At 42.9% G+C, this 27,086-nt stretch overlaps 1 protein-coding gene across 1 annotated transcript in view; it reads right to left on the reverse strand.

Annotated features, from left to right (window-relative positions):
* Positions 1 to 27,086, reverse strand: part of LOC148775812 (ATP-binding cassette sub-family C member 4-like) — a 154,648-nt gene that overhangs the window by 81,726 nt on the left and 45,836 nt on the right. Inside the window, 7 exon segments of the mRNA XM_088842651.1 lie at positions 7,858 to 7,937; positions 11,729 to 11,875; positions 17,714 to 17,814; positions 18,485 to 18,522; positions 19,282 to 19,422; positions 20,790 to 20,987; positions 24,669 to 24,765. Of these exon segments, the coding sequence (XP_088698777.1) occupies positions 7,858 to 7,937; positions 11,729 to 11,875; positions 17,714 to 17,814; positions 18,485 to 18,522; positions 19,282 to 19,422; positions 20,790 to 20,987; positions 24,669 to 24,765 (802 nt within the window).

Consider the following 27,086-nt stretch of genomic DNA (forward strand, 5'->3'; position numbering starts at 1 on the left):
TGTGCTCAGGGAATCCCAGAGCCACAGCTGCAGGCAGGAGGAACAAACCACAACTGTGACTCTGTGGCCAGGAGCCCTTGAGAACCAAACTGCATGATCTGGATGGAAACCCCGGTGCTTTTCCTGTTTCTCCCCACCTCTGCCGTGGTATCAAAAGAAAACTCAGAGTGAAGAGGATGGAATTCTGAAGGAATAAATTCTAATCATAAGTGGAGAAAAACGGCTGTCTGACCTCTCTCCAATTAGCACTACACAAAACAATTTCTTACAGTTACTGGCTTGACTGTGCATTCTACCACACTACAAACTTCATGTTCATGGGGAGGGGTCCTTCCAGCTCCTTCTATGTCTAGCCTTTAGGTCACTTGGCTTGCCATTGTTGTTTGTCAAAAAAAAAAAAAAAAAAAACAACTAAAATGTCAATTATAAAAAATCCAAATTACTGGTTTTTACCAGACTTGCATCATTTGATGGACAACGTTCATCCATTTCAATAATCTGGGTCTCCCCAGGTGGCCCCTGGTGGATCAGTCATTAAAGAATCTGACTGCTATGCAGGAGATCCGGGTTTGATCCCTGGGTCAGGAAGTTCCCCTGGAGAAGGAAATGGCAACCCACTCCAGTATTCTTGCCTGGAACATCCCATGGACAGAGGAACCTGGCAGGCTAGAGTCCATGGGGTCAAAAAGAATCAGACAAGACTGAGCGACTAAACCACTCCAGGTGAGGGCCTTTTATGACTAACCCAGTCCAGCAGGTAACCTGGAAAGCAGAGGTAAGATCAAAATGAAGGGTTCCATGGAAGCAGTGCCAACGCTTTTTCCTTAGGTACCCACTGAAGACCCATTACTAATGCTCTCAGAAGCTCTGGAGTTAGGTTCAGGGCCCTAAATTCTAAAACAATTCAAAGAGGATGTCTCTAAAGGTTTTATTACACACACAAACACACACACACACACACACACACACACACAGAGCATACTGGTTTCCCTAGTGATTCAGATGGTAAAGAATCTGCCTGTAATACAGGAGACCCAGGTTTGATTCCTGGGTTTGTAAGATCCCCTGGAGAAGGGACGGGCAACGCACTCCAGTATTCCTGCCTGGAAAATTCCATGGACAGAAGAGCCTGGCAGGCTACAGTTCATGGGGTCCCAAAGAGTTGGACATGACTGAGCACTTTTTCTTTCATATGTATATACATTTGTGAATCTTTTATTGTCAGCCATTTCAAACCCTACAGAAGTTTGTAGAAGATGAAAATAGTATCTAAGTAAAAACTCAACATCTGAAGAAGGAAACAAAAGATCCTAGTGTACAATAAACACACAATAAATCCCTTCCTTGAAGCCAACTTCATTCCTTTCTCCTACATTCCCAGGAATTCCAAAAAGCTCAATTCAAGCTACACACACCATCCCCCCTCATCTGGTCGGATTCCAGACCCATCTGATGGACCATATCACCATGGCCAGGGCTTCTGCTCTTCTGTCCCACTAGGTAACAGAGACAGTGATGGCTATACAGAAAGAAGCATACTGGCCCAGAAGCAAGTGACTCAAGTCCTGATATCCCCCAAATAAGGAAAATCATTATTTTTATATATTTTCCATCTGGAGCACCATTTGGGAAATTCTACCCTAAGTCTATGAATCCACATGAACAAATAAAAAAATTTTTAGATGAAATCTAAGAAAGAGAAAATGGTGATTTTTCACAATTCAGAAAAATTCTTTAGTATGCAGAGAATGACAGTCTATATTTGGAGGAGAAATTCCATTAGCCCAAAATTGTGGTGCCACAGAGGAGACCTGGGTGCAATCCCTGGGTTGGGAAGATCCCCTGGAGAAGGGCATGGCAACCCTCTCCAGTATTCTTGCCTGGAGAATCCCCATGGACAGAGGAGCCTGGCTGGCTACAGTTCATGAGGTTTAAAAGAACCAGACACGACTTAGTGACCAGGCACACAAACTTAACACAAACCAAGGGGCAGCGAAGTCTTCACGTAAGCAGACAGAGTAGCTCGCATGTCGCAGGAAGTTTAGGGATCAGCTCTGGTTCTCAGATCCCTCCTTCATCACCTTTGTTTCTCCTTTGATATCACGCAGCTCATTTCAGTTCAGTTGCTAAGTCATATCAGACTCTTCGTGACCCCATGGACTGCAGCACGCCAGGCCTCCCTGTCCAGTACCAAACCCAGGGTTTACTCAAACTCATGTCCATGAAGTCGGTAAAGGATATGGCAACCCACTCCAGTATTCTTGCCTGAAAAATCCCATGGATGGAGGAGGTTACAGTCCATAAGGTTGCAAAGAGTCGGACACGACTGAGCAATTTCACTTTCATGTTCATGAAGTCGGTGATGCCATCCAGCCATCTCATCCTCTGTCATCCCCTTCTCCTGCCTTCAATCATACCCAGTATCAGGGTCTTTTCCAATTAGCCAGTTTTTCGTAACAGGTGTCCAAAGTATTGGAGTTTCAGCTTCAGCATCTGTCCTTCCAATAAACACTCAGGACTGATCTCCTTTAGGGTGGACTGGTTGGATCTCCTTGCAGTCCAAGGGACACTAAGGGTTTTCTCCAACAACAAAGTTCAAAAATCAATTCTTCAGCACTCATCTTTCTTTATACTCCAAATCTCACATCCATACATGACCACTGGAAAAACCATAGCCTTGACAAGGTGGACCTTTGTTGGCAAAGTAATGTCTCTGCTTTTCAATATGCTGTCTAGATTGGTCATAACTTTTCTTCCAAGGAGCAAGTGTCTTTTAATTTCATGGCTGCAGTCACCATCTGCAGCGATTTTGGAGCCCCAAAAAATAAAGTCAGTCACTCTTTCCACTATTTCCCCATCTATTTGCCATGAAGTGATGAAACTGCATGCCACGATCTAAGTTTTCTAAATGGTGAGCTTTAAGCCAACTTTTTCACTCTCCTCTTTCACTTTTGTCAAGAGGCTCTTTAGTTCCTCTTCACTTTCTGTCATAAGGGTGGTGTCATCTGCATATCTGAGGTTATTGATATATGTCCCGAAAATCTTGATTCCAGCTTGTGCTTCTTCCAGCCCAGCATTTCTCATGATGTACTCTGTATGTAAGTTAAATAAGCGGTGTGACAATATACAGCCTTGACATACTCCTTTTCCTATTTGGAACCAGTATGTTCTTCCATGTTCAGTTCTAACTCTTGCTTCCTGACCTGCATATAGGTTTCTCAAGAGGCAGGTCAGGTGGTCTGGTATTCCCATCTCTTTCAGAATTTTCCACAGTTTATTGGGATCCACACAGTCAAAGGCTTTGGCATAGTCAATAAAGCAGAAATAGATGTTTTTCTGGAACTCTCTTGCTTTTTTGATGATCCAGCAGATGTTGAAATTTGACCTCTGGTGCCTCTGCCTTTTCTAAAACCAGCTTGAACATCTGGAAGTTCACAGTTCAGGTACTGCTAAAGCCTGGCTTGGAAAATTTTGAGCATGACTTTACTAGCGTGTAAGATGAGTGCAATTGTGCATTAGTTTGAGCATTCTTTGACATTGCCTGTCTTTGGGACTAGAATGAAAACTGACATTTTCCAGTCCTGTGGCCACTGCTGAGTTTTCCAATTTTGCTGGCATACTGAGTGCAGCGCTTACACAGCATCACCTTTTATGATTTGAAATAGCTCAACTGGAATTCCATCACCTCCACTAGCTTTGTTCATAGTGATGCTTCCTAAGGCCCATGACTTCACATTCCAGGATGTCTGACTCCAGGTTAGTGATCACACCATCATGATAATCTTGGTCATGAAGATCTTTTTTGTACAGTTCTTTTGTGTATTCTTGCCACCTCTTCTTAATATCTTCTGCTTCTGTTATGTCCATACCATTTCTGTCCAAGGGAGCATAAAATGTTCCCTTGGTATGTCTAATTTTCTTGAAGAGATCTCTAGTCTTTCTCATTCTATTGTTTTCCTCTACTTCTTTGCATTGATCGCTGAGGAAGGCTTTCTATCCTTGCTATTCTTTGGAACTCTGCATTCAAATGGGTATATCTTTCCTTTTCTCATTTGCTTTTCACTTCTCTTCCTTGCACAACTATTTGTAAGGCCTCCTCAGACAGCCATTTTGCTTTTTTACATTTCTTTTTCTTGGGGATGGTCTTGATCCCTGTCTCCTGTACAATGTCAAAAACCTCTGTCCATAGTTCATCAGGCACTCTATCAGATCTAGTCCCTTAAATCTATTTCTCACTTCCACTATATAATCGTAAGGGATTTCATCTAGGTCATACCTGAATGGTCTGGGGTTTTCCCTACTTTCTTCAATTTAAGTCTGAATTTGGCAATCTTCATGATCTGAGCCACAGTCAGCTCCTGGTCCTGTTTTTGTTGACTGTATAGAGCTTCTCCATCTTTGGCTGCAAAGAATATAATCAATCTGATTTCGGTGTTGGCCATCTGGTGATGTCCATGTGTAGATTCTTCTGTGTTGTTAGAAGTGGGTGTTTGCTAAGACCAGTGCGTTTTCTTGGCAAAACCCTATTAGCCTTTGCCCTGCTTCATTCTGTACTCCAAGGCCAAATTTGCCTGTTACTCCAGGTGTTTCTTGACTTCCTAGTTTTGCATTCCAGTCCCCGATAATGAAAAGGACATCTTTTTTGGGTGTTAGTTCTAAAAGGTCTTATAGGTCTTCATAGGACTGTTCAACTTCAGCTTCTTCAGCATTACTGGTTGGGGCACAGACTTGGATTACCATGATACTGAATGGTTTGCCTTGGAAATGAGGAGAGATCATTCTGTCATTTTTGAGATTGCACCCAATTACTGCATTTTGGACTCTTTGTTGACCATGATGGCTACTCCATTTCTTCTAAGGGATTCCTGCCCACAGTAGTAGATATAATGGTCATCTGAGTTAAATTCACCCACTCCAGTCCCTTTTAGTTTGCTGATTCCTAAAATGTTGATGTTCACTCTTGCCATCTATTTCACCACTTCCAATTTGCCTTGATTCATGGACCTAACATTCCAGGTTCCTGTGCAACATTCCTCTTTACAGCATCTGACTTTACTTCCATCACCAGTCACACCCACAGCTGTGTGTTGTTTTTGCTTTGGCTCCGTCTCTTCATTCTTTCTGGAGTTATTTCTCCACTGATCTCCAGTAGCATATTGGGCATCTGCCGACCTGGGGAGTTCATCTTTCAGTGTCCTATCTTTTTGCCTGGACTTCCCTTGTGGCTCAGCTGGTAAAGAATTCAGCTTATTTAACTCTGTTAAATCACAACATTATAAAACATTGGTGAGTCTTATCTATACGATGAGATCTTTACAAACCCTGGATTTCCTTGGTGACTCAGATGTTAAGGAATCTGCAATGCAGGAGACCCAGGTTCAATCCCGGGGTCAGGAAGATCCCCTGGAAAAGAGAATGGCACCCCATTCCATTATTCTTGCCTGGAGAATTCCATGGACAGAGGAGGCTGGCAGTCTACAGTCCATGAGACTGCAAAGAATCGGATACAACTGAGTGACTAACAGGTGCACACACACATACAAAGCCTAAGACTGCTGCTGCTGCTAAGTCACTTCAGTTGTGTCCGACTCTGTGCGACCCCATAGATGGCAGCTGACAAGGCTCCCCCGTCCCTAGGATTCTCCAGGCAAGAACACTGGAGTGGGTTGCCATCGCCTTCTCCAATGCATGAAAGTGAAAAGTGAAAGTGAAGTCGTTCAGTCCTGTCCGACTCTTAGCGACCCTATGGACTGCAGCCTACCAGGCTCCTCCATCCGTGGGATATTCCAGGCAACAGTACTGGAGTGGGGTGCCAAGCCTAAGACTAAGCTTTCTAAAAGTGCCCTTTGCTTGGGATACATTAAACACATTCTTCATCCCTAATTTGGCTGCCTTGGATATTTTCACAACCACGTCAGCTCTGGGACCTGGGTATACTTCAATTTTCTCCCAACTGAGAGTCACAAGTAACTCCACTGAAGAGTGAATGGTGAAGTTTGGTTCACAGCTTGTTAACCAGCACAACAGGAAGCTTTAGGGAAACATGGCTTATTTCTTCCTTCATGTTTAGTATATTTCATTGATCAATAGCTTCCTTTCCACTTTTGTCAAGGTTCAACCTTATTACAAACTTGTCCACCTATTTTCTAATTTAACAAAGAAAGGCAATGCCAAAGAATGTTCAAACTACCGCACAATTGCACTCATCTCACACACTAGTAAAGTCATGCTCAAAATTCTTCAAGCCAGGCTTCAGCAATACATGAACCGTTAACTTTCAGATGTTCAAGCAGGTTTTAGAAAAGGCAGAGGCACCAGAGATCAAATTGCCAACATCTGCTGGATCATGGAAAAAGCAAGAGAGTTCCAAAAAAACATCTATTTCTGTTTCATTGACTATGCCAAAGCCTTTGACTCTGTGGATCACAATAAACTGTGGAAAATTCTGAAAGAGATGGAAATACCAGACCACCTGACCTGCCTCTTGAGAAACCTATATGCAGAGCAGGAAGCAAGAGTTAGAACTGGACATGGAACAACAGACTGGTTCCAAATAGGAAAAGGAATATGTCAAGGCTGTATATTGTCACCCTGCTTATTTAACTTATATGCAGAGTACATCATGAGGAACGCTGGGCTGGAAGAAGCACAAGCTGGAATCAAGATTGCTGGGAGAAATATCAATAACCTCAGATATGCAGATGACACCACCCTTATGGCAGAAAGTGATGAGGAACTAAAAAGCCTCTTGACGAAAGTGAAAGAGGAGAGTGAAAAAGTTGGCTTGAAAGTCAACATTAAGAAAACTAAGATCATGGCACCTGGTGCCATCACTTCATGGCAAATAGATGGCGAAACAGTGTCAGACTTTATTTTTTTGGACTCCAAAATCACTGCAGATGGTGAGTGCAGCCATGAAATTAAAAAACCCTTACCCCTTGGAAGGAAAGTTATGACCAACCTAGATAGCATATTAAAGAGCAGAGACATTACTTTGCCCACAAAGATCTATCTAGTCAAGGCTCTGGTTTTTCCAGTGGTCACGTATGGATGTGAGAGTTGGACTGTAAAGAAAGCTGAGTCCTGAAGAATTGATGCTTTTGAACTGTGGTCTTAGAGAAGACTCTTGAGAGTCCCTTGGACTGCAAGGAGATCCAACCAGTCCATTCAAAAGGAGATCAATCCTGGGTGTTCACTGGAAGGACTGATGCTAATTCTGAAACTCCTATACTTTGGCCACCTCACATGAAGAGTTGACTCACTGGAAAAGACTCTGATGCTGGGAGGGATTGGGGGCAGGAGGAGAAGGGGACGACAGAGAATGAGATGATTGGATGGCATCACTGACTCAATGGACATGAGTTTGGGTAAACTCTGGGAGTTGGTGATGGACAGGGAGGCCTGGCATGCTGCAGTTCACGGGGTCGCAAAGAGCCGGACACAACTGAGCGACTGAACTGAACTGAGCCACCTAGGAAGCCCAACACAATGCATAATTTAGTTAATCTAGGCTATCTTTCCATGAGAGGTGATTATTTTTACATTATGAAATGTGCTCTTAGTAAAGGGAATCCACGCCAGACACCTTGGAGGCAGAGGGAGAACCACCTGCCCAGCATGCTGCTGCTTCAAACCAACGTTGACGTGACCGTGTAGACGCGCCTGCCCCAGGGGTTACTCATGTTAACTCAGGATCCCAATCAGAACTGCACCTTTCTCTCACAAACACAGCCTTTACTGAAGATAACAGGATACAGTGCTAGGTTTAAAGGCCCAAACTCAGCCCCTGTGAAAAATCCTTGAGAAACAGGCACTCTGCTGTTCCCTGTGAGAACTCTGGCAGGACTGATACATTACCTGGATGAAATCAAGAAATATCAGGGGCAGCAAGTCATCCATATGTCCAATGTCTTTGGAGAAACAATTCAAAATTCTTCCTGCAAGAACAGGATACAAGAAATTATTCATTCCCTCAGGAGTTTTAAGAGAAATAATTCATGAACATATCAAAACAATATTTTTGAAGACTATGTATTTAGGGATTTTCCTGGTGGTACAGTGTCCCCAGTGCAGGGGACATGTGTTCAATCCCTGGTCTGGGAAGATTCCACATGCTGCAGAGCAACTAAGCCTATGCGCCGCAACTACTGAAGCCCATGTGCCCAGAGCCTGAGCTCTACAACAGAAAAAGCCACCACAATGTGAAGCCCAGGCACTGCAATGAGGAGTGACCCTTGTTACTCCTCACTGGAGAAAGCCTCCATGCAGCAGCAAAGACCTAATGCAAGTAAAAACAAATAAATAAATCTTTAAAAAATCAAGTATGTGTATTAAATATTTAATATATTGGGCTTCCCCAGGGACTCAGAGCTAATGAATCCATTTGCCAAAGCAGGAGATGTAAGAGACAGGGGTCCAATCCCTGGGTCAGGAAGATCCCCTGGAGGAGGAAATGGCAACCTAATCCAGTAGCCTTTCCTGGGAAATCCCATGGACAGAGGAGCCTGGCAGGCTAAGTTTATGGGACTACAAAAGAGTCGGTCATGATTTAGCGGTAAAACAATAACAAATTTAATATATTACAAATTCAAATGAAATAAGCCAATGTCAGTGGTAAAAAGAAAGACAAAATAGGATGACACCTAAAGAGAAACAAAAATACCATCAAATGGCAGTGGGTGGGGAATTGAAACTGAGCCCTGATTTTTAAAAGAATGGGGGAACCTTATTGCAGTATCAGGAAGAGTTGGTAGATTCGAGAATTTCCCTCCCTTTAGATCCATCTTATCTAAGGCTCACTCCAAGTGCTAAATCTGTAAATAAACAGTTGTAAAATACCTAAGTAAATCCTAATTGTCAAACCAATTTTGCTTTAATTATCAAGATTAATTTTGGCAAGTGATGCTTTCTATAATAAATATAATTATATCCTCTCTGTAATTTTATTCCCTCCAGATGGCTCACAGCACCTCACATTTTGGGAAATTTTGGATTCTGGCCATTTCCAAGTTTTGAGTTTAGTACTGCGATAATAAGTTGCTATTTTCAGAGGTGTACCAGGTGTGACAAGCACAGACTTACGAATAAGCATCTAAGAAGACCACAGGGGTGTAGGCAGGAAACAGAAATATTACTAAATGACTAAGAATCACTTATCATTGATTTTATTTCCCGTCTCAGAATCCATGATAATAGTATACTCTTAAGGCTGCAGGACAGAATATGGGGATTTCTGGTAAATATCTGGTGTAAACTAAAAATGTCACATCAGTAAACAAAGGATGCTGAAGCCATCAGGACTCTGAAGCCACCCCTGCAAGGGTGGTGCACCCTGAGGAGACTCAGGATGAGAAAGAACAGGACACTGGCCCCAGACAGGGGAGGTGCACACCAAAGGAACTGTAACAGGGAGGAGCCAATTTTGACTGCATGCTGGATCTGTTTCTTTGACCATGACAATTTTGACGCTTTGGTCAGGGAACCCTGCCCCTCTGCATAAATGTTAAAGTGGCTTTTCTCAGCAAACGGGGAGACAATCTGACCCTTACCACCTGTCAATGGGTGCAGAAAAGAAAAATGAACAAATATTTTGCAAGATAAATGGCCTTTTGACTTTACTTCCTCACCTCCTCTCCTCTCTGTTCTATAAAAGAACCAGGCATCCAGATCCCAATAAGATGCCTATTTTGGGACATCAGTCTGCCATCTTCTCAATCTGCCAGGTTTCCAAATAAAGTCATTATTCTTTGCCTGAACACGTCATCTGTAAGACTTATCGGCGTTGTGAGGCAAGCAGAGCGAGCTTGAACTTGGTAACAAGTAATACCCCTCTGTGTGGTTTTCTCTTCATACAATCACATTCCAGAAACAAAGGTACTATAAACAATCTATTAGAAATTCTACTTTTGAAAATAAACACAGGGAAGAGTTCAATTTAATATACCACTAAAAGAGTAAATAACCGATGCCCCTAAACCTTTGGGCCTATCTTTGCATTCCTTATTTGGGCTTCTATTTTCTTGAAGGGATGAAATTCTGATAATAGACACAGGAGGGGGAGACAAGATACACACTGGTATGCCTGCTGTTCTAGGATTAGTGACCCTAAAGGTTTAAACTTGGTTCCAAATCCTTGAATAATAAATCAGCATCTGGAGAAGCCTACAGGTCATCAAGACTCTGGTTAACAGTGGTCACAAGCTGTGATAACAGAAATTCAGTCCCACTTGATGCTCCCAAATTTACAACTGTCGTTTTCACGTTAACAGGCAAAGTAGAGAGACTTCACAGCCATAATAGCAAAGACTCTCAATCACTCCCTCACTACATTCGTAATAAAATGAGACTGTGTGGGCCTCTGCAGTTTACCATCCTGTGCTCCTCACAGTGCCTGGACTAAAGAACACGCGTTGAATAAATCTGTACAAGATGCTGCCCTAAACAGTCTTATTTAATCCTCACAACAGTCTTGTGAAACAGGAAGGGCAGTGGTTAATCCCATTTCACGGGAGAGAAGTTCCCAGACACCATGTCGACATCCTCACTGAGGTTCATTAGGCACTGACCCTGTGCTAAGTGCTGTGAATGTATTAACCTGCTTCATGCCCACAACATCAAGATATCAGTAAGTGTGTGAACAGTATCCTCATTTTATAGGTAAGAAAATTGAGACACAGAGAAATTAAATAACTTGCATATAAGTTTTAACGTAACTATAACTGCCTATTACTATTAGTAACTATCTCCAGGACTGAACCAAGAAAGTTGGCTCCAGACTTCATACTTGTAACCATGACAACATCCTGCCTGGAGATTTGCCTGCCCAGTAGTATGATCACACAGCTAGTTGGTGGCCAGGCCAAGGCTACTGCTGTCCTCCTTCCAGTCACATCCCTGCCTCAACAGGTCCTATCAATCATCACCTGCAAAAACAAAGCTGCCCTGGGCCTCAGCACAAGTCTAACCAACAGAACAGAGTGGGCATGTGTGCTGATGAACTAGGAACCCAGGTCAGGAGACCACCTTCAGAAGCAAGACTGGTTGAAGGCCTCGGGGTGTAGGAAGCAACCACTTGGAACCCTTCAGGGACACTTTAACTTAATAATGAAGATCCTCCTGCTAGGTATCACAAGACATCTTTAATGTAACCAAAAGTCCATTGTAAAACTAGAGTTGATTTTATCGAAGAGGATGTTTACATTTCACTGATCTTGTATTTTAATTAGTCTTACATTACCATTTAGGTAAAACTCAAAATATAAGCATGTGCCAGAGCTCTGTGGTCCCAGAAATGGATGGACAAAGAAAGAAAGAAACACACAGCCTGTTTTCTGTAGAGATGTTCCTGGAAGATGGTCCTTCCTAGTTAGTTTAATACCATGTAACACAGCCAACGTTTTAACAACTAGTCAAAAACATTTCAACATATTTTCATCATCTGTTGGATGTTTCATATGCCACATAACAAATGGACTCATAGATCATCCTGCAAAGTAAACATTCATGTATTTTTACAGACATGCATAAATTGGAATAAAAGCTTATATGCTCCTATATTCAGATTTTCTCTGGTAGGAAAAATTACCAGTGAAGCTTTTTATAGAAAATGAATAAACATACACAGTGATTTTCTTCCAAACATCTCTTCCACTTTCAAATATGAAAATGTAAATAGGCACTTAATGTGTTAACAAGGCATATTCATTAAGAAATTTCGTGTCTGACTTACCTATTGGATTTCTATGGAAGAACAATACCGGAGCTCTTAAAATGCTCTCCAACATTTTGTTGTGCAAAGTTTGTGCAGAATTAACAAGGACGTAAAATATCAACAGAGACCTTGTGATGCCAAAAAGGACAGTACACACAGTTAACCCTGAAATAAAGAAGCATCACTCAGCACAAGATCTCTGTCTTATTCTCAACCATACTAAAGAATGGCAGACAGTTTAAAAAGGTACTGTGCATTTTATTCTATAAATAAAATTTGTATAGTGATTTACATACATACAGAATAAAAAACATATATATATATAGTAGGTTATCTAAGAGTTTAATGTTTTCAAAAATACATTTATAAAGAAAAATATAAAAATCACTGTTTTCCTCCAACTAAATAGAAACAACATGGGGGAAAAATCATGTGTAAAATACAGCTTCATTCTAGGCTTGCCTAATTCAATTACAAGTTCTAATAAAACTTATAAGAAAGATAATTATACAAGTAGCTGATCTTCCTTTCTCGACACTTCAAATCTCATTATCTACAACATCACCAACTCCTGGAGTTCACTCAAACTCACGTCTATCGAGTTGTGATGCCATCAGCCATCTCATTCTCTGTCGTCCCCTTTTCCTCCTGCCCCCAATCCCTCCCAGCATCAGAGTCTTTTCCAATGAGTCAACTCTTCGCATGAGGTGGCCAAAGTATTGGAGTTTCAGCTGGTTAAGTTCTTGAATTTCATCAACAGGCATTTGGCTTAGCCCAAAATCCTGTATGAATGTGTAACAGAATCCCTTCCTTCTTCTTTAAACCCTCATTGTCCATCAATTCAGAAGGTAAACAGCTGGTAGGTTCAAGTTTCTTATCAAGTGATCAAGAAAATAAATACAAAATTTCAATGAGTGGATTTTTACATAATCAAGGCTATGGTTTTACCAGTGGTCATGTATGGATGTGAGAGTTGGACTGTGAAGAAAGCTGAGCGCCGAAGAATGGATGCTTTTGAACTGTGGTGCTGGAGAAGACTCTTGAGAGTCCTTTGGATCGCAAGGAGATCCAACCAGTCTATCCTAAAGGAGATCAGTCCTGGGTGTTCATTGGAAGGACTGATGCTGAAGCTAAAGCTCCAATACTTTGACCACCTCATGCGAAGAATTGACTCATTGGAAAAGACCCTGATGCTGGGAGGGATTGGGGGCAGGAGGAGAAGGGGACAACAGGGGATGAGATGGCTGGATGGCATCACCGACTCGATGGACATGACTTGGTGATGGACAGGGAGTTGGTGATGGACAGGGAGCCCTGGTGTGCTGCGGTTCATGGGGTCACAAAGAGCTGGACATGACTGAGCGACTGAACTGAACTGAACTCTTTGCAGAAAGTTTTTCCAAGCATTTCCTGTGAGAATATTTAAATTTTTACTTATTTAAAAAAATTTATTGGAGTATAGTTGCTTTTCAATGTTGTGTTGGTTTCTGCTGTTCAACAAAGTAAATCAGCTATACATACACATATATCCCTCCCCTCTTGGACCTCCCTTCCCCCATCCCTCCCCTCTAGGTCATCGCAGAGCACTGAGCTGAGCACCCTGTGCTATACAGCAGCTTCCCACTAGCTCTCTGTTTTACACATGGTAGTGTACATATGTCAATCCTAATCTCCCAGTTCATCCCCTCACCTCCCCACTTCTGCTCTGTGTCCAAACATCTATTCTCTACAACTCTATTCGTCCCCTGCAAATAGGTTCATCTGCACCATTTTTCTCGATTCCATGTTGTTGTTGTTCAGTTACCATGTCACGTTCAACATTTCACAACCCCATTGACTGCAGCACGCCAGGCTTCCCTGTCCCTCACCATCTCCCGGAGTTTACCCAAGTTCATGAATTGGTGATGCCATCCAACCAGCTCATCCTCTGTCACTCTCTTGTCCTTTTGCCTTCAACCTTTCCCAGCATCAGGGTCTTTTCCAGTGAGTCAGCTGCTTGCATCAGGAGGCCAAAGAACTGGAGCTTCAGCTTCAGCATCAGTACTTCCAATGAGTATTCACAGTTGATTTCCTCTAAGACTGACTGTTTTGATCTCCCTTCTGTCCAAGGGACTCTCAATCTCTAATCTTCTCTAGCACCACAGTTCTAAAGCCTCAATTCTTCAGTGCTCAGCCTTCTTTATTGTCCAGCTCTCACATCCGTACATGACTACTGGAAAGAACATATTGAGTATACGGCCCTTTGTCAGCAAAGTGATGTCACTGCTTTTTAACACACTGTCTAGGTTTGTCATAACTTTCCTACCAAGAAGAAATTGTCTTCTAATTTCATGGCTGCAGTCACCATCTGCAGTGATTTTAGAGCCCAAGAAGAGGAAATCTGCCATTACTCCCAAATTTTCCCCTTCTGTTTGCCATGAAGTGATGGGACTGGATCCCATGATCTTAGTTTTTTTAATATTCAGTTTTAGAGACTCTTTAGTTCCTTTTTGGTTTCTGCCATTAGAGTGGTATCACCCACATATCTGAGATTGATATTCTCCAGCAATCTTGATTCCAGTGTAACCCACCCAGCCTGGCATTTCACATGATGTGCTCTTTGTATGCGTTAAATAAACAGGGTGACAATAAACAGCCTTGTTGCACTCCTTTCTCAATCCTGAACCAATCAGTTGTTCCACACAGGGTTCTAACTGTTGCTTCTTGATTTGCATACAGGTTTCTCAGGAGACAGGTAAGAAGGTCTGGTATCCCCACCTCTTTAAGAGCTTCCATAGTTTGTTATGACAAACACAGTGAAAGGCTTTAGCTTAGTTAGTGAAACAGAGGTAGATGCTTTTCTGGAATTCCCTTGCTTTCTCTATGATCCAGCCAATGTTGGCAATTTGACCTCTGGTTCCTCTGACTTTTCTAAACGCAGCTTGAACATCTGGAAGTTCTCAGTTCACATAATGCTGAACATAGCTTGAAGGATTTTGAGCATAACGTTGGTAGCATGGGAGATGAGTGCAATTGTCTGATGGATTGAACATTCTTTAGTACTGCCCTTCTTGGGAATTGGGATGAGGACTGACTTTTTCCAGTCCTGTGGCCACTGCTGGATTTTCCAAATTTGCGGACATATTGAGTGAAGCAATTTAAATCTTTTAGGATTTTAAATAGCTCTGCTGGAATTCCATCACCTCTAGTAGCTTTATAGGCAGCCATGCTTCCTAAAGCTCACTTGACTTCACACTCCAGAATGTCTGGCTCTGAGTGAGCGACTACATCATGGTGGTTATCCAGGTCATTAAGATTTTTATCGTATAGTTCTTCTGTGTATTCTTCCATCTCTTGTTGATCTCTTCTGCTTCAGTTAGGTCTTTACCATTTCTGTCCTTTATTGTGCCCATCTTTGGATGAAATGTTCCTTTGATATTTCCAAGTTTCTTGAAGAGATCTCTAGCCTTACCCTCTCTGTTATTTTTCCTCTATTTCTTTGTATTGTCCATTGAAGAAGGGCTCCCAATCTCTCCTCGTTATTCTCTGGAACTCTGCATTTAGTTCCAGGAGGTCTTCTAGATCTTCATAGAACTGATCAACTTCAGCTTCTTCAGCATCAGTGGCTGGAGCATAGACTTGTATTACTGAGATGTTGAATGGTTTGCCTTGGAAATGAACCAAGATCATTCTGTCATTTTTAAGGTTGCACCCAAGAACTGCATTTTGGACTCTTGTTGATTATGAGGGTTATTTCATTTCTTCTAAGCAATTCTCTCCCACAGTAGTAGATATAACGGTCATCTGAATTAAATTCACCCGTTCCCGTCCATTTTAGCTCACTGATTCCTAAGATGTCTATGTTTACTCTTACCATCTCCTGCTTGACCACATCCAATTTACCTTGATTCATGGACCTAACATTCCAGGTCCCTATGCAATACTCTTCTTTACAGCATCAGATTTTACTTTCCCCAACAGACACATCCACAACTGAGCGTCGTTTCCACTTTGACCCAGCCACTTCATTCTGTCTGGAGCTATTAGTAGTTGTCTTCTGCTCTTCCCCAGGAGCTTATCGGACACCTTTTGACCTTGGGGGGGCTAATCTTTTTGCCTTTTTATGCAGTTCATGGGTTTCTCATGGCTAGTGCACTGGAGTGGTTTGCCATTCTCTCCTCCAGTGGATTACATTTTGTCAGAACTCTCCACTATGACCCTTAGGTGTCCCTACATGGCATAGCTCATAGCTTCACTGAGTTATTCAAGCCCCTTCACCATGATAAGGCAGTGATCCCTGAAGAGGGTAGATTCCATATATATGCATTAATACAAACATTTTGTTCTGTTTTATTCTTTCTGACTTACTTTACTTTGTATGACAGACTCTAGGTCCGTCTACCTCTCGACAAATGACCCTTACTCATTCCTTTCTCTGGGTAAGTAATATTCCAGTGTACATATGTGTTAGTTGCTCAGTCATGTCCAACTCTTTGCAACCCCATGAACTGTAGCCCACCAGGCTCCTCTATCCATAGAATTTTCCGAGTATGAATACTGGAGTGGGTTGCCACTCCTTATCCAGGGGTTCTTCCTGACCCAGGGATGAAACTCAGGTCTTCAGCATTGCAGGCAAATTCTTTAGCATTTGAGCTACCCGGGGAGACCCCCTCCCCTGATCCAGTGTATATATGTATCACAAATGAGATGAAAAGACAGTCCTGAGAATGGGAGAAAGTAATTACAAAATAAGTAACTGACCAAGGATTAATCTCCACAATATACAAACAGCTCATGTGGCATAATATCAAAAAAACCAAACAACCCAATCAAAAAATGGGTAGAAGACCTATATAGACCTTTCTGCAAAGAAGACATACAGATGGTCAAAAGGCACATGAAAAGATGCTCAATATCGTTATTTGAGAAATGCATATCAAAACTATAATGAAGTATTACCTCACACCAGTCAGAATGGCCATCATCAAAAAATATACAAACAATAAATGCTAGAGAAGGTGTGGAAAAAGGGAACCTTATTGCACTGTTAGTAGGAATGTAAACTGCTACAGTCACTATGGAGAACAGTATGGAGGTTCCTTAAAAAATTGAGAATAGAACTACCATACGACCCATCAATCCCACTACAGGGCATATACGCTGAGAAAACCATAATTCAAAGACACATGCACCCCAGTGTTCACAGCAACACTATTTACAAAAGCTAGGATATGGAAGCAACGTAAATGTATGTCAACAGATGAATGGATAAAGAAAGCATTTAAAATTTTTATTAAAGACATCCTTTAAATAGTATGTAATGCTATCATATATATATATCCTAAATACTCTTGTGAATAGACAGAGTCATGTTAATAGTTAATATTATCTGGCAAGGCAAATTTTGAATTAATCACATAGTTGGGGAGTAAGGTAACCCTTACTCAGGGTAAGAAAGAGAAGGAATCCTAATTTCAGACACTGGACTTCCCCTGCTTAGCTTCTCAAGTTATTAGTGAAGCCCAGGAGATGGCCAGTGTGGAAAGGGGAGCTTTGCATACCTGGGAGGGAATAATGCTTTTATTTGCAGCCCATGCTGCCAGAGGATTTCTTCCAAGATCAGTAAAAGCCAGGGTTTATTCAGACAGAATTGGAACAACCTGAACCACAGGGTGGGGATTCATTTCTATTCCCCTTGCCCATCCATATAATGATATAAGATTTAGCTAAAACACCTATTAGAATGCACAGTAGCTACATATTACCAGTGGCTGATTTTCTCAATATGCAATCCTGGTTTAACTACCAAAATTCAGTATGGAGCAAGTTAAGAGTCTCCATTCAACCATTTTTCTTCTAGTAGATCTTTAAAATAATTATTCTAATTAATTCACAGAATAAATGCGATTCAGATAATTAATCTATTAAGACATTACTGAATTACTCTGGAAGCCCTCTTGCTCACGCAGACTCGTTGTAGGCACCTTAAACTCTGGCATTATAGAGTAGATGACTCAACTTCACCTGAATAAACTCCTAAGTACCAGTTCAGAACGAATGCTACATCTTCATCTTCATCTTCTTTTACATATCCCCCAAAATACAGGTCATTTTGTACATTTGCCCTATGGAACAGGAAATAAAAAATATTACACTATAGATATACATAGAATTTACACAAATATCACAAAACAATTACCTCAATTCAAGAAATGTATATTATGCTGGAAAGTGTTTGCCAGCTTGAAAGCCCCTGTGTATATCTCCCTTTTAAAAATCCGAATCACAACGTTTAGTTTTCAAAATAATCTGTGAAGACAGACTTAGAAAATGAACTTATGGTTGCCAGGGAAAAGGATAGTTAGAGAGTTTGGATGTTTATGCACAAACTGCTATATTTAAAACAGGTAACCAACAAGGGCTTACTGTATTGCACATGGAACTCTGCCCAATGTTATGTGGCAGCCTGGATGGGAGGGAATTTTGGGGGAGAATGGATACATGTATATGGATGGCTGCGTCCCTTCGCTATTCAAAAGAAACTATCACAACATTGTTGATCGGTCATATCCCAATACAATATTAAAAGTTGTGAAGAAGCTGCTAAAGGGAGGGACATGGGAGAGACCACGAGGGGATCATACACCACCCACAGGAACTTTCATTTTTCTTCAGGGAAACTATGTGAGGGTCAGAAGAGGAGGCTAAACTAGCCCATTTCCCCCCTGACTCTGTGGGAAAGTGAGGCTTCATGTAGCCTTCACAGCATTTTGGGTCAGACCAGGAATCACTCACCAGAATGCAAGCCACCAATCCTGCAGGACGTAGGCAACCTGGAGCAGGAAACAGCAGTCACTCAGACACTGATGTTACTGAGCCCTCACACCCCGCTCACTAGGATGGGGGGTGGAAAGGCTCCAGAACATGGAGACGGTCCTTCCGGCTCAGGTCTGTGCCAAACCCCACACCCCAGATGACCACAGGTCAGGGGAGGGCATCTTACAAGTTAATATCTTTAAAAGAAATCCCCTTTTCCCTAGAAGACTTTGTTCCCAAAATATAATATACTTCAACACAAATCCAAGTGGACTGCAAAAGGCAGTAATAACAGAACAAATGCTGGGATTTTTCAAAGCAAAAAGCTTGACAGGTACAGTGATGGTCAGTTCTGGGTGTCAGCTTGGCTGGGCCAGTCTCCAGTGATTCAACTAAACACTTGTCTAGATGTTGCTCTGAAGGTATTTTGTGGATGTGGCTCACATCCATCATCAGAACTTAAGTAGAGGAGTTCACTCTCAACACTGTGGTTGCCTCATCCAGTCAGTCAAAGGCCCTAAGAGCAAAACCTGAGGCTTCCTGGAGGAGGAAGAAATTCTGTCTCAAGACAGCAGGGTCAGCTCCTGCCTGAGGTTCCAGCCTGCAGGCCTGCCTTGCTGATTTCACATTCACCAAGCTAGGCCCACAACTGCATGAGCCAAGTCTTTGAGATAAATCTCTTAATACAAATACTTAAAAATAATTATAAAATACAGTATAAATAGTATGTAAATATCAAGCCAAGTGCACAAACCAAAACAAACGCCCTTATGTACCTGAGCTGCGATGTTGACTAGAATAAGGAAGATGATGACAAGCCAGTCAGCACCAGCTGTGAAGTAATTCTTATAGATCTTAAAACCAACTTTTCCTTCCAAATGGTCCTCCAGAGGTAGTGTAACCTGTATATTCTCAGTCTAGAAGGGAAAAATGGCAGTGAGAGATGAAATTTTTTTTAAATGAACCCCAAATTTCAAAAGTTCAACAATGTCCTCCACTGCAAAGCTGTGGGAATCAGACACATTGCACATTCCATTCACACTGGAAGGGGTGCAGGATGGTCCATCTCCTACGGAGAAGGGTGTGGGAATATCTGGCCAAACCACATATGTGTTTACCCCTGGACCCAGCCATCCCACTCGTAGGAATTCATGAGAAATATTAAGCATCATTCACATGAGGTTATTCACTGGTGGGGAGCTTTGCTTAAAATAGAACATGACTCTCAACACACACACACAACCAAATCAATTAATGTATAAATGCAGAAACTTCCTCTAAAATAACACACAAAATGATATGGAGCTAATGTATCCCTCGAGATGACTGTGTTATTCAATGACAGAAGCATAAAACATACTTGGGCCTCAAAACACTAGCCAAATACAGTAAACTGAGTTCACAGAGAGAGTTAAAGAGGAGTTTGGATAGCAGGTTGCAAGCATATGATCTGAATCTATTTGGTTCCTAAATTTCAGAGTGATTCCTGAGTTTAGAAAGTGAACAGCCAATCTGAATACTTATCAGAATCATTCCAGGCTCCTGGGTTTGGATATCAAGGAATATCTGTGTATATTTTTAAGGGAGATCTAGTGCATTTCAGCATTTCTGTCTGGAGGACTTAGAATGCGTCATAGAGTCACAGAAGCCTAGTGTGTCCTCGGCTCTTTCCTGGCCACTGGGATTCAAGGTTGATGAGATGTGGTTCTCTATCTTGAAGGGTAAGAAAGCAGGACAGGAACTAACACCGAAGTGTCTACCATGTGTCCGGTCCTTTGCACACGTTACCTCTGGCCTATCACAAACCATCTGACACTGAGGCAAGATAATACCATCAGTCACCTGCAGTGGTAGAACATTCCAACATAGAGGAAAAGTAGATGATTTAACATGACTCAGCAGGACTCAGTCTAAGGGGGTCTTCACATTAAGCCTCGGGAGGCATAAGGGAGGCCGGGGGCCACCAGCATGAGTAGGATGTAAATATGGTAAACTGTCTTCAATCAGCGTGAGCCACATTCACTCAGAAATTCATAGCACGCACCCACTTATGGAGATCTTATGGAGATCTCCGTAAGATTCTCCATCCTACACCAAAGGGGAACCCCAAGCAGGCTTGCTCCCCTCGTGCTCTTCTAACTCTACCAATTCCATGGAACAAGACTTTGGGAACCTTAGGGTCTACTTTAGGACAAATGAAGATGTCATGAGCAGAGCAGACTGAAGGTCCATGAGATCACCAGGAGCCGACAGACCCGGGCACACTGCAGGATGAGAAACTCACATCTTGGTCTTCTGGAGCCGCATCTTTCAACGAGGGTCTGGGAGACTGGAGAGACTGAACCAAAGACTCAGAGATCACAGTGGGAGTTCCTGGAACTGGAGATGGCTCAGACTGCTCATTCCCCTTCTCAAAAGGGGAAAAAATATCTACCCCAGATTTCAGGAACTCAGAGTAAGTTCCTCTTTCCACCATTTTGCCCTAAAAGTAAAAAATTGAGAGAAATTAATTTATATTTGATAATATTAAACCAACCTAAATACTAATCAAAAAAGTTATCTGGTCTTAAATTATGATTTTGGTGAAAAAAAAAAAAAAAGATTCCTGGGTCTAGAATTCTTGTTGAGAAATCTAGTTCAGTCAACTCAGTACAGAACTGAGCATTGCATTCCCTGCCAAACCCTGTCCCTGTGTCAGGTGCTGGGGGATATGAAAGAAAGGTGTGATCATGCATTAAAAATGGAGGCAGTTGACATGATTACCCTGGGCACTTCGGGAAGCAAGAAGCACAGAGGTTGGTGGGAGGATCAGCACAGTCTTTTTAGACAAATGTGAAAATTCCAGGAGAGAAATTTAAACTTAATCCAGAGGTGGGCACAAGTACATCTGCATATAGGTAAGAGTCACTCATTAAATCTTCATTGACCACTGGCACTGTCATACTATCATGTGCCCAGCTGGGATAACAGGAACCAGCCCCAGACAGAAAATCCATGAGAGGCCTCTCCATGGTCTCTACAACTGCCCCCACACTCTCAACAAGTTCCCAACTGAAAATTCAATATTCCACCTTTTAAAGTAATTAAACAAGGAAACCATGGGGCTGGGGTGGCTCTAAAGTCCTGGCAATCTGTGCCCACAAACCAAACCCTAAGCCAGAATCAATGCACTCAGATCCAAGAAAAAACTTAGGAACGACCAACCACAAGCATCCAACCAGGTTTCCCCAAATCAGGCAACTGCTTAAGCTACAGCCAATCAAATCACTTTCTTTGAACACATGTGACACATCCTTGTACAGTTGCCCTCCCTTCCAAAGTCATATAAAATAATGTGCAAATGTTTTGCTCTTTTCTGACCCCATGAAACCAAACTCAGTTTATTTACTCAGTAGCAAATAAAACATCAGAGGAAAAATATGTCAGGATCAAAACTCATCAAATGAGAACAACTCTGGTTGAGGCAGCTCAGGTAGAGGGAGCTGGCCCAGGATCCTCGCTGGGACCCCTCTTCCCTGAGGGGGTCCACTGGGAGAAACGCAGGGAAGCCTTTGGGTACCGTCAGATACTGCAGAACTAGAAAATTATGCAGAACGTACTGTGTCTTGTTCCACTTGGGAGGCAAAATTCACACACCTCTTTAATGAAATCACCATTCACCACATCAAATCTGTAATATGCACAATTAAATGACTGGTAGTACAAAGACAGCAATTTCACTCGGCAGTCAAGTGCTGACAATTTTGAGGGGACATGGGGGGCAGCCATTCCCTCTCTGCTGTGAGAGAGGGACCTGACAAACAGTGAGGCTGGTCCCCAGCTCATCCAGGAGTGCTCACCAGTGGACAAATAGTTGCTTTGTTAGTACTAAAATTGGGGATAGTGTCCTCAAAGGAAGCAATAAGGGGGCCCCTAAACATCTAGGGACTGGGTTAAATAGATTATACTGCTTCCCACTGATCCTATGCTCATAACACTGTCAACACTGGGTTTACACACTAGATTCACCCCCTCTGCACATGAAATCAGCTGCTCTCAACCTTGCAAACCTTAGCCCCGTCTAGAGGAGTGGAGAAAGAGTTGACATATGGAACTGCTTCCAGAGAGGCAGGGGTTCTGTATTTTAATAATCTTTCTTGGAGCAGAGATTGATTTCAGAAATCAGGGGTCCGATCAAGGGCCTGTGGAACACTCAGGGGTTAACAACAAAGGTGCTGAGACCCAGAAGTAAAAAAGCCAAGGAGCGAAGCATCAAACAACCTCCAAGTCTGAACACTTCTCACTAATCTCCACCCCACCCTCAACCATGCTAGGAGCTGTGGGTTGGATGGTGCCCCCTCCTCAAAAAGATATGTTCAAACATGACACCTGTGAATGTGACCTTATTTGGAAGCAGGGTCTCTGCAGATGTAATCAAGTTAAGATGAGGTCACACTGGAGCAGAGTGACCCTACATCCCCTATGACCGATGTTCTTATGAGAAGAGGCCCAGACTGACACAGGGACAACCAGGGGACAATGGCCATGCGACATCAGAGGCAGAGACCACCGTGCTGCAGCTGGAAGCCAAGGAACACCAAGGAAGGCCCGTGAACACCAGAGGCTGGAAGAAAGGATTCTCCCCTGGAGCCTGCAGGGAAAGCACGGCCCTGCCAGCACCTGGATTTGGGATCTGTAGCTCCAGAGCAGGGAGACAATACACTTCGGCTGTTGTAAGTCACTCAGCTCGCAGTACTACGTTGCAGTAGTTCTAAAAACTGATACTCTAGCCTGAGCCCACACTTCTGTCTTCTCAGCTTTACCAAGATTCCTAACTGCTGCTTCTGTCGCCCCTCCAGTGACCATCGGAGGAATCTCTTAACTCCCACATCAGACCACACACCTCCTCTGCTCTGGACCGTGCAAGGCTTCCATTCCACTCCTGGTCCCTGCCCACTGCTCAGAAACCAGCTCCCTTTCACTCCCCTGCTCACTCTCGTCAGACACGCTGGTCTTCCTGCTGTTCCTCCAACCTGCCAGGTCGCTCCTTCCTGAGGACCCCTTGCCTCAGACCCCCTCCCCCAGGTGACTGTGTGGCCCCCACCTTCATGTCACTCAGACCCTGTGAGGCACCAGCTCCTCAGGGAGGCAGCCAGGATGTCACCCTCACTCCCTCTCTGTCACATCCTCCCCATAAGAACAGGAGCCCATGAGGGCAGGGCCTGTCCTCCTGCTGCACAGACCCCCACACATATCAGGCACATAGAGACCTGGGCAGTGAGACCAGCAACTGGGGACACCAGCTGAGTGGGCGTCTCTGCCCCGGGTGCTCGGCTACCCAGCCTCGCTTCTGGTGCTAATGGTAGATGCTCTTGAAGCAAACTAGGTATAACGATCACCTGGATACAAACAGGTATTATTATCTCTAATTTCTAAGTAATACACTTTGACTTAAGTCATGGAAAAAGAAAATAAAAAATTCTAAACAAACTAAACACTTAACAGATTTCTAAACACTTAACAGATTAATTCTAAACACTTAACAGATTTCATTAGAAGAGTGATGATTCAGTAACCTAGGGTTTATGTGGCTTAGAGTGTGAAAGAAAGTGAAAGTCGCTCAGTCGTGTCCGACTCTTTGCGACCCCATGGACTATACAGTCCATAAAATTCTCCAGGCCAGGGTACTAGAGTGAGTAGCCTTTCCCTTCTCCAGGGGACCTTCCCAACCCAGGGATGGAACCCAGGTCTCCTACATTGCAAGCGGATTCCTTACCAACTGAGCCACAAGGGAAGCCCGAGAGTATAGGCTTACAGTGTAGTAGAGATATTTCTGGGCTTTCCAGGTGGCTCTAGTGGTAAAGAACCTGCCTGCCAATGAGACAGTGTTCGATGATAAGAGACTCAGTTTCAGTTCCTGGGTCAGGAAGATCCCCTGGAGGAGGGCATGGCAACCCCCTCCAGTATTCTTGCCTGGCAAATCCCATGAACAGAAGAGCCTTGCGGGCTACCGGTCTTTGGATTATCCTCCAAGGCATGAACAGCAGCTCTGAGAAGAAGAGGGCATAAAACTCAGGGAGAAGAGGGTATTTACTATGAATGCGAGGAGAGTGACCTGCGGGGAGGTCTGTCCTTCAACACACCTGAGTGCTCGCAATTCCACAGACTCCCAGAAACTACTCACATCTTTCAATATCAGAATCTGACTTGCATCTTCTAGGAACTGCAGGTGATGAGTGACTAAGATTGTGATCTTCTCCTCCAACACCTGACAGATACACCTACAATGTAAAAGGCACCGTATACAAATGCACATTAATGGGGTGCTTCAGACTGGAAACTTGTATTTTGAAAAGAATAAGACAAAGACTACACAGCAGTCAAAGATCTGCAGTTTAAATACCAAGTCAATAATAAAAATCAAATAAGCATAAATCAATTAATCCAACTAGGTTCTTAAGTTTATCAGCAGCAAATTTGAACCTAATCCTGCTTACAAAATTCTAAAAAGCAGTCCACTGAAGGAGGCACAAACAGCTAAGGTTTTTCCCTAAAACTCAGCTTAACAATTATACGTGTTTCATAAAGAAAAACAATTGAGTAACACTGAGATTCCGAAATTCTACTGAACTAAAATACTATTGCTATGTAGGAATGGGAGGAGAGGGATCTATGTCATATAAAAATGTGTACATTTTTAGACAGCTTTCTAAGTGATTATAATTAGTGATGTAAACAACAACAACAACAAAAAAAACTAATAGATTCTAGGTAATCTTTGCCACGGTGCATTTGCTAGACATTTGTTCCCAAAGAATGTTAGATAAAAAATGAATGCCAGCGTGGCCTCCATTAGTCTCTGCAATATTCCTAGTTCCATCCAGGAAGCAAGTCTTCTTCCATTAGGACTGAACACTTTCCAAACATGAAAATAAAAGAATGGAATCCAAATGGCCTGAATCACAGTGGAAATCACCCAATGCCTCAGAGCATGTGCCAGTTCTCTATAGTCAAGATCCCCCTCACTATTCAACCTTAAATTTTTTCACAGGAAAACAAAATGCTTCTACATTTAAATGCAGACCCCTAGGAACTCAGTCCCAGTCTAACCCCAAAGGGTCCACAACCCCTCTAAGGAAGCAAGTGTCCAGGTCCGGGGCCCCCGTGACCACAGGCAGGTCTGAGTGCCCCAGCCTTTCACAGAGAAAATCTCAGGAACCTGGGCCGGAGCTCAGCCTGTGAGTGAGTCAGACGGAGAATCTGGAGGCAGCAGACTGCAGCTCAGTCCCTCTCAGGAGCCTGACGACATCAGACAAGAGACTAAACCTCAGTTTCTTCATCTCAGAAGAACGTCAATGACGACGTCATCCACATGTTCTGAGAAATCAAACCACCAACACGCTCAGTAAACGTCAGCCCCTTTTTCCACTCCTCCCTACCCACAAGTGGCCCTGTGCTTTGGACTCAGGACAGAAGAGTCCTAAGGGGACACTCTGGACACTGGGTCTGTGATCAGAAGCAGGACTCCAGGACATAGACACACAAACCATCGCTTCATTAAGTCAAAAAGGATTCATTAACATCTGTTAGTTCAGCGTTCATACTGTTTCTGGACTAACACTTTTTTCAGATATAGTACTAAAGCATTTAAATAGAATTTTTTCTCCTTAATTCATAATTACCTGCCAGTAGTCTCAGAAGATTTGTTAATTGTTAGAAGACTGGATTTGTTAATCAGATTCAGTGGGCTGTTATGTCCAAGATGGACCAACACAAAAGTTTTAAAATGTTTTCTCAACAGTCCATCACAGATGAGGTAACATAATTATAACAAAGTGATCAGTTGATGGCTTTATATTTTTTCCTAAAAAATACTTTTATACAAATCATTAGGAAGATACACTATTTTCCAAGTTTTTAGATTAAAAGTTTCCAACTCATGACATAGAAATTACTGAGTTAGCAACCAGTTGTTTAGCTGTTATTCTGATAAAAAGACTGTGTTAATCCTATAATCCCACATATAATCATATAAGGGCTGGCTCCTGATAGCTCAGTTGGTAAAAAATCTGCCTGCAGTGAGGGAGACCTTGCTTTGATCCCTGGGTTGGGAAGATCCCCTGAAGAAGGGAAAAGCTACCCACGCCAGTATTCTGGCCTGAAGAATTCCATGGACTGTATAGTCCATGGGGTCACAAAGAGTCGGACAAGACTGAGTGACTCTCACTTCTCACTTTAAGAGAGGACACATCCCATGGTGGAGGGGACACAAAGGAGACAGAGTCCCCACCTCCATTCATTCCGTCAGCAGAGGTTTGTTGAGGAGCCGGGCACTGTCCTAAGCACTGAGGATACGCTGACGTCAAGACAGAAGACAACACTCTGCACCATGTACAGGGGGACGCACTGAACGATTATAGAAAATGCACTATTGGTCCGTGATGTGTGCTCTAAAGAAAAAGCGAGGGGGGCTGCTGTCTTAGATAGGGAGACACGGGAGCCCTGAGACTGTCTGGGGAAACATCCTGGAAGAAGATACAGCAGGTGCAGGGGTCCTGGGACTGAACACGCTGGGCCGAGGCCCCTTTCTGCATTTACAGCT

This window comes from Moschus berezovskii, chromosome 13 (assembly GCF_049115385.1).
Source record: "Moschus berezovskii isolate FMDL1 chromosome 13, NW_MosBer_1.0, whole genome shotgun sequence".
In the NCBI taxonomy this organism is placed as follows: domain Eukaryota; kingdom Metazoa; phylum Chordata; class Mammalia; order Artiodactyla; family Moschidae; genus Moschus; species Moschus berezovskii.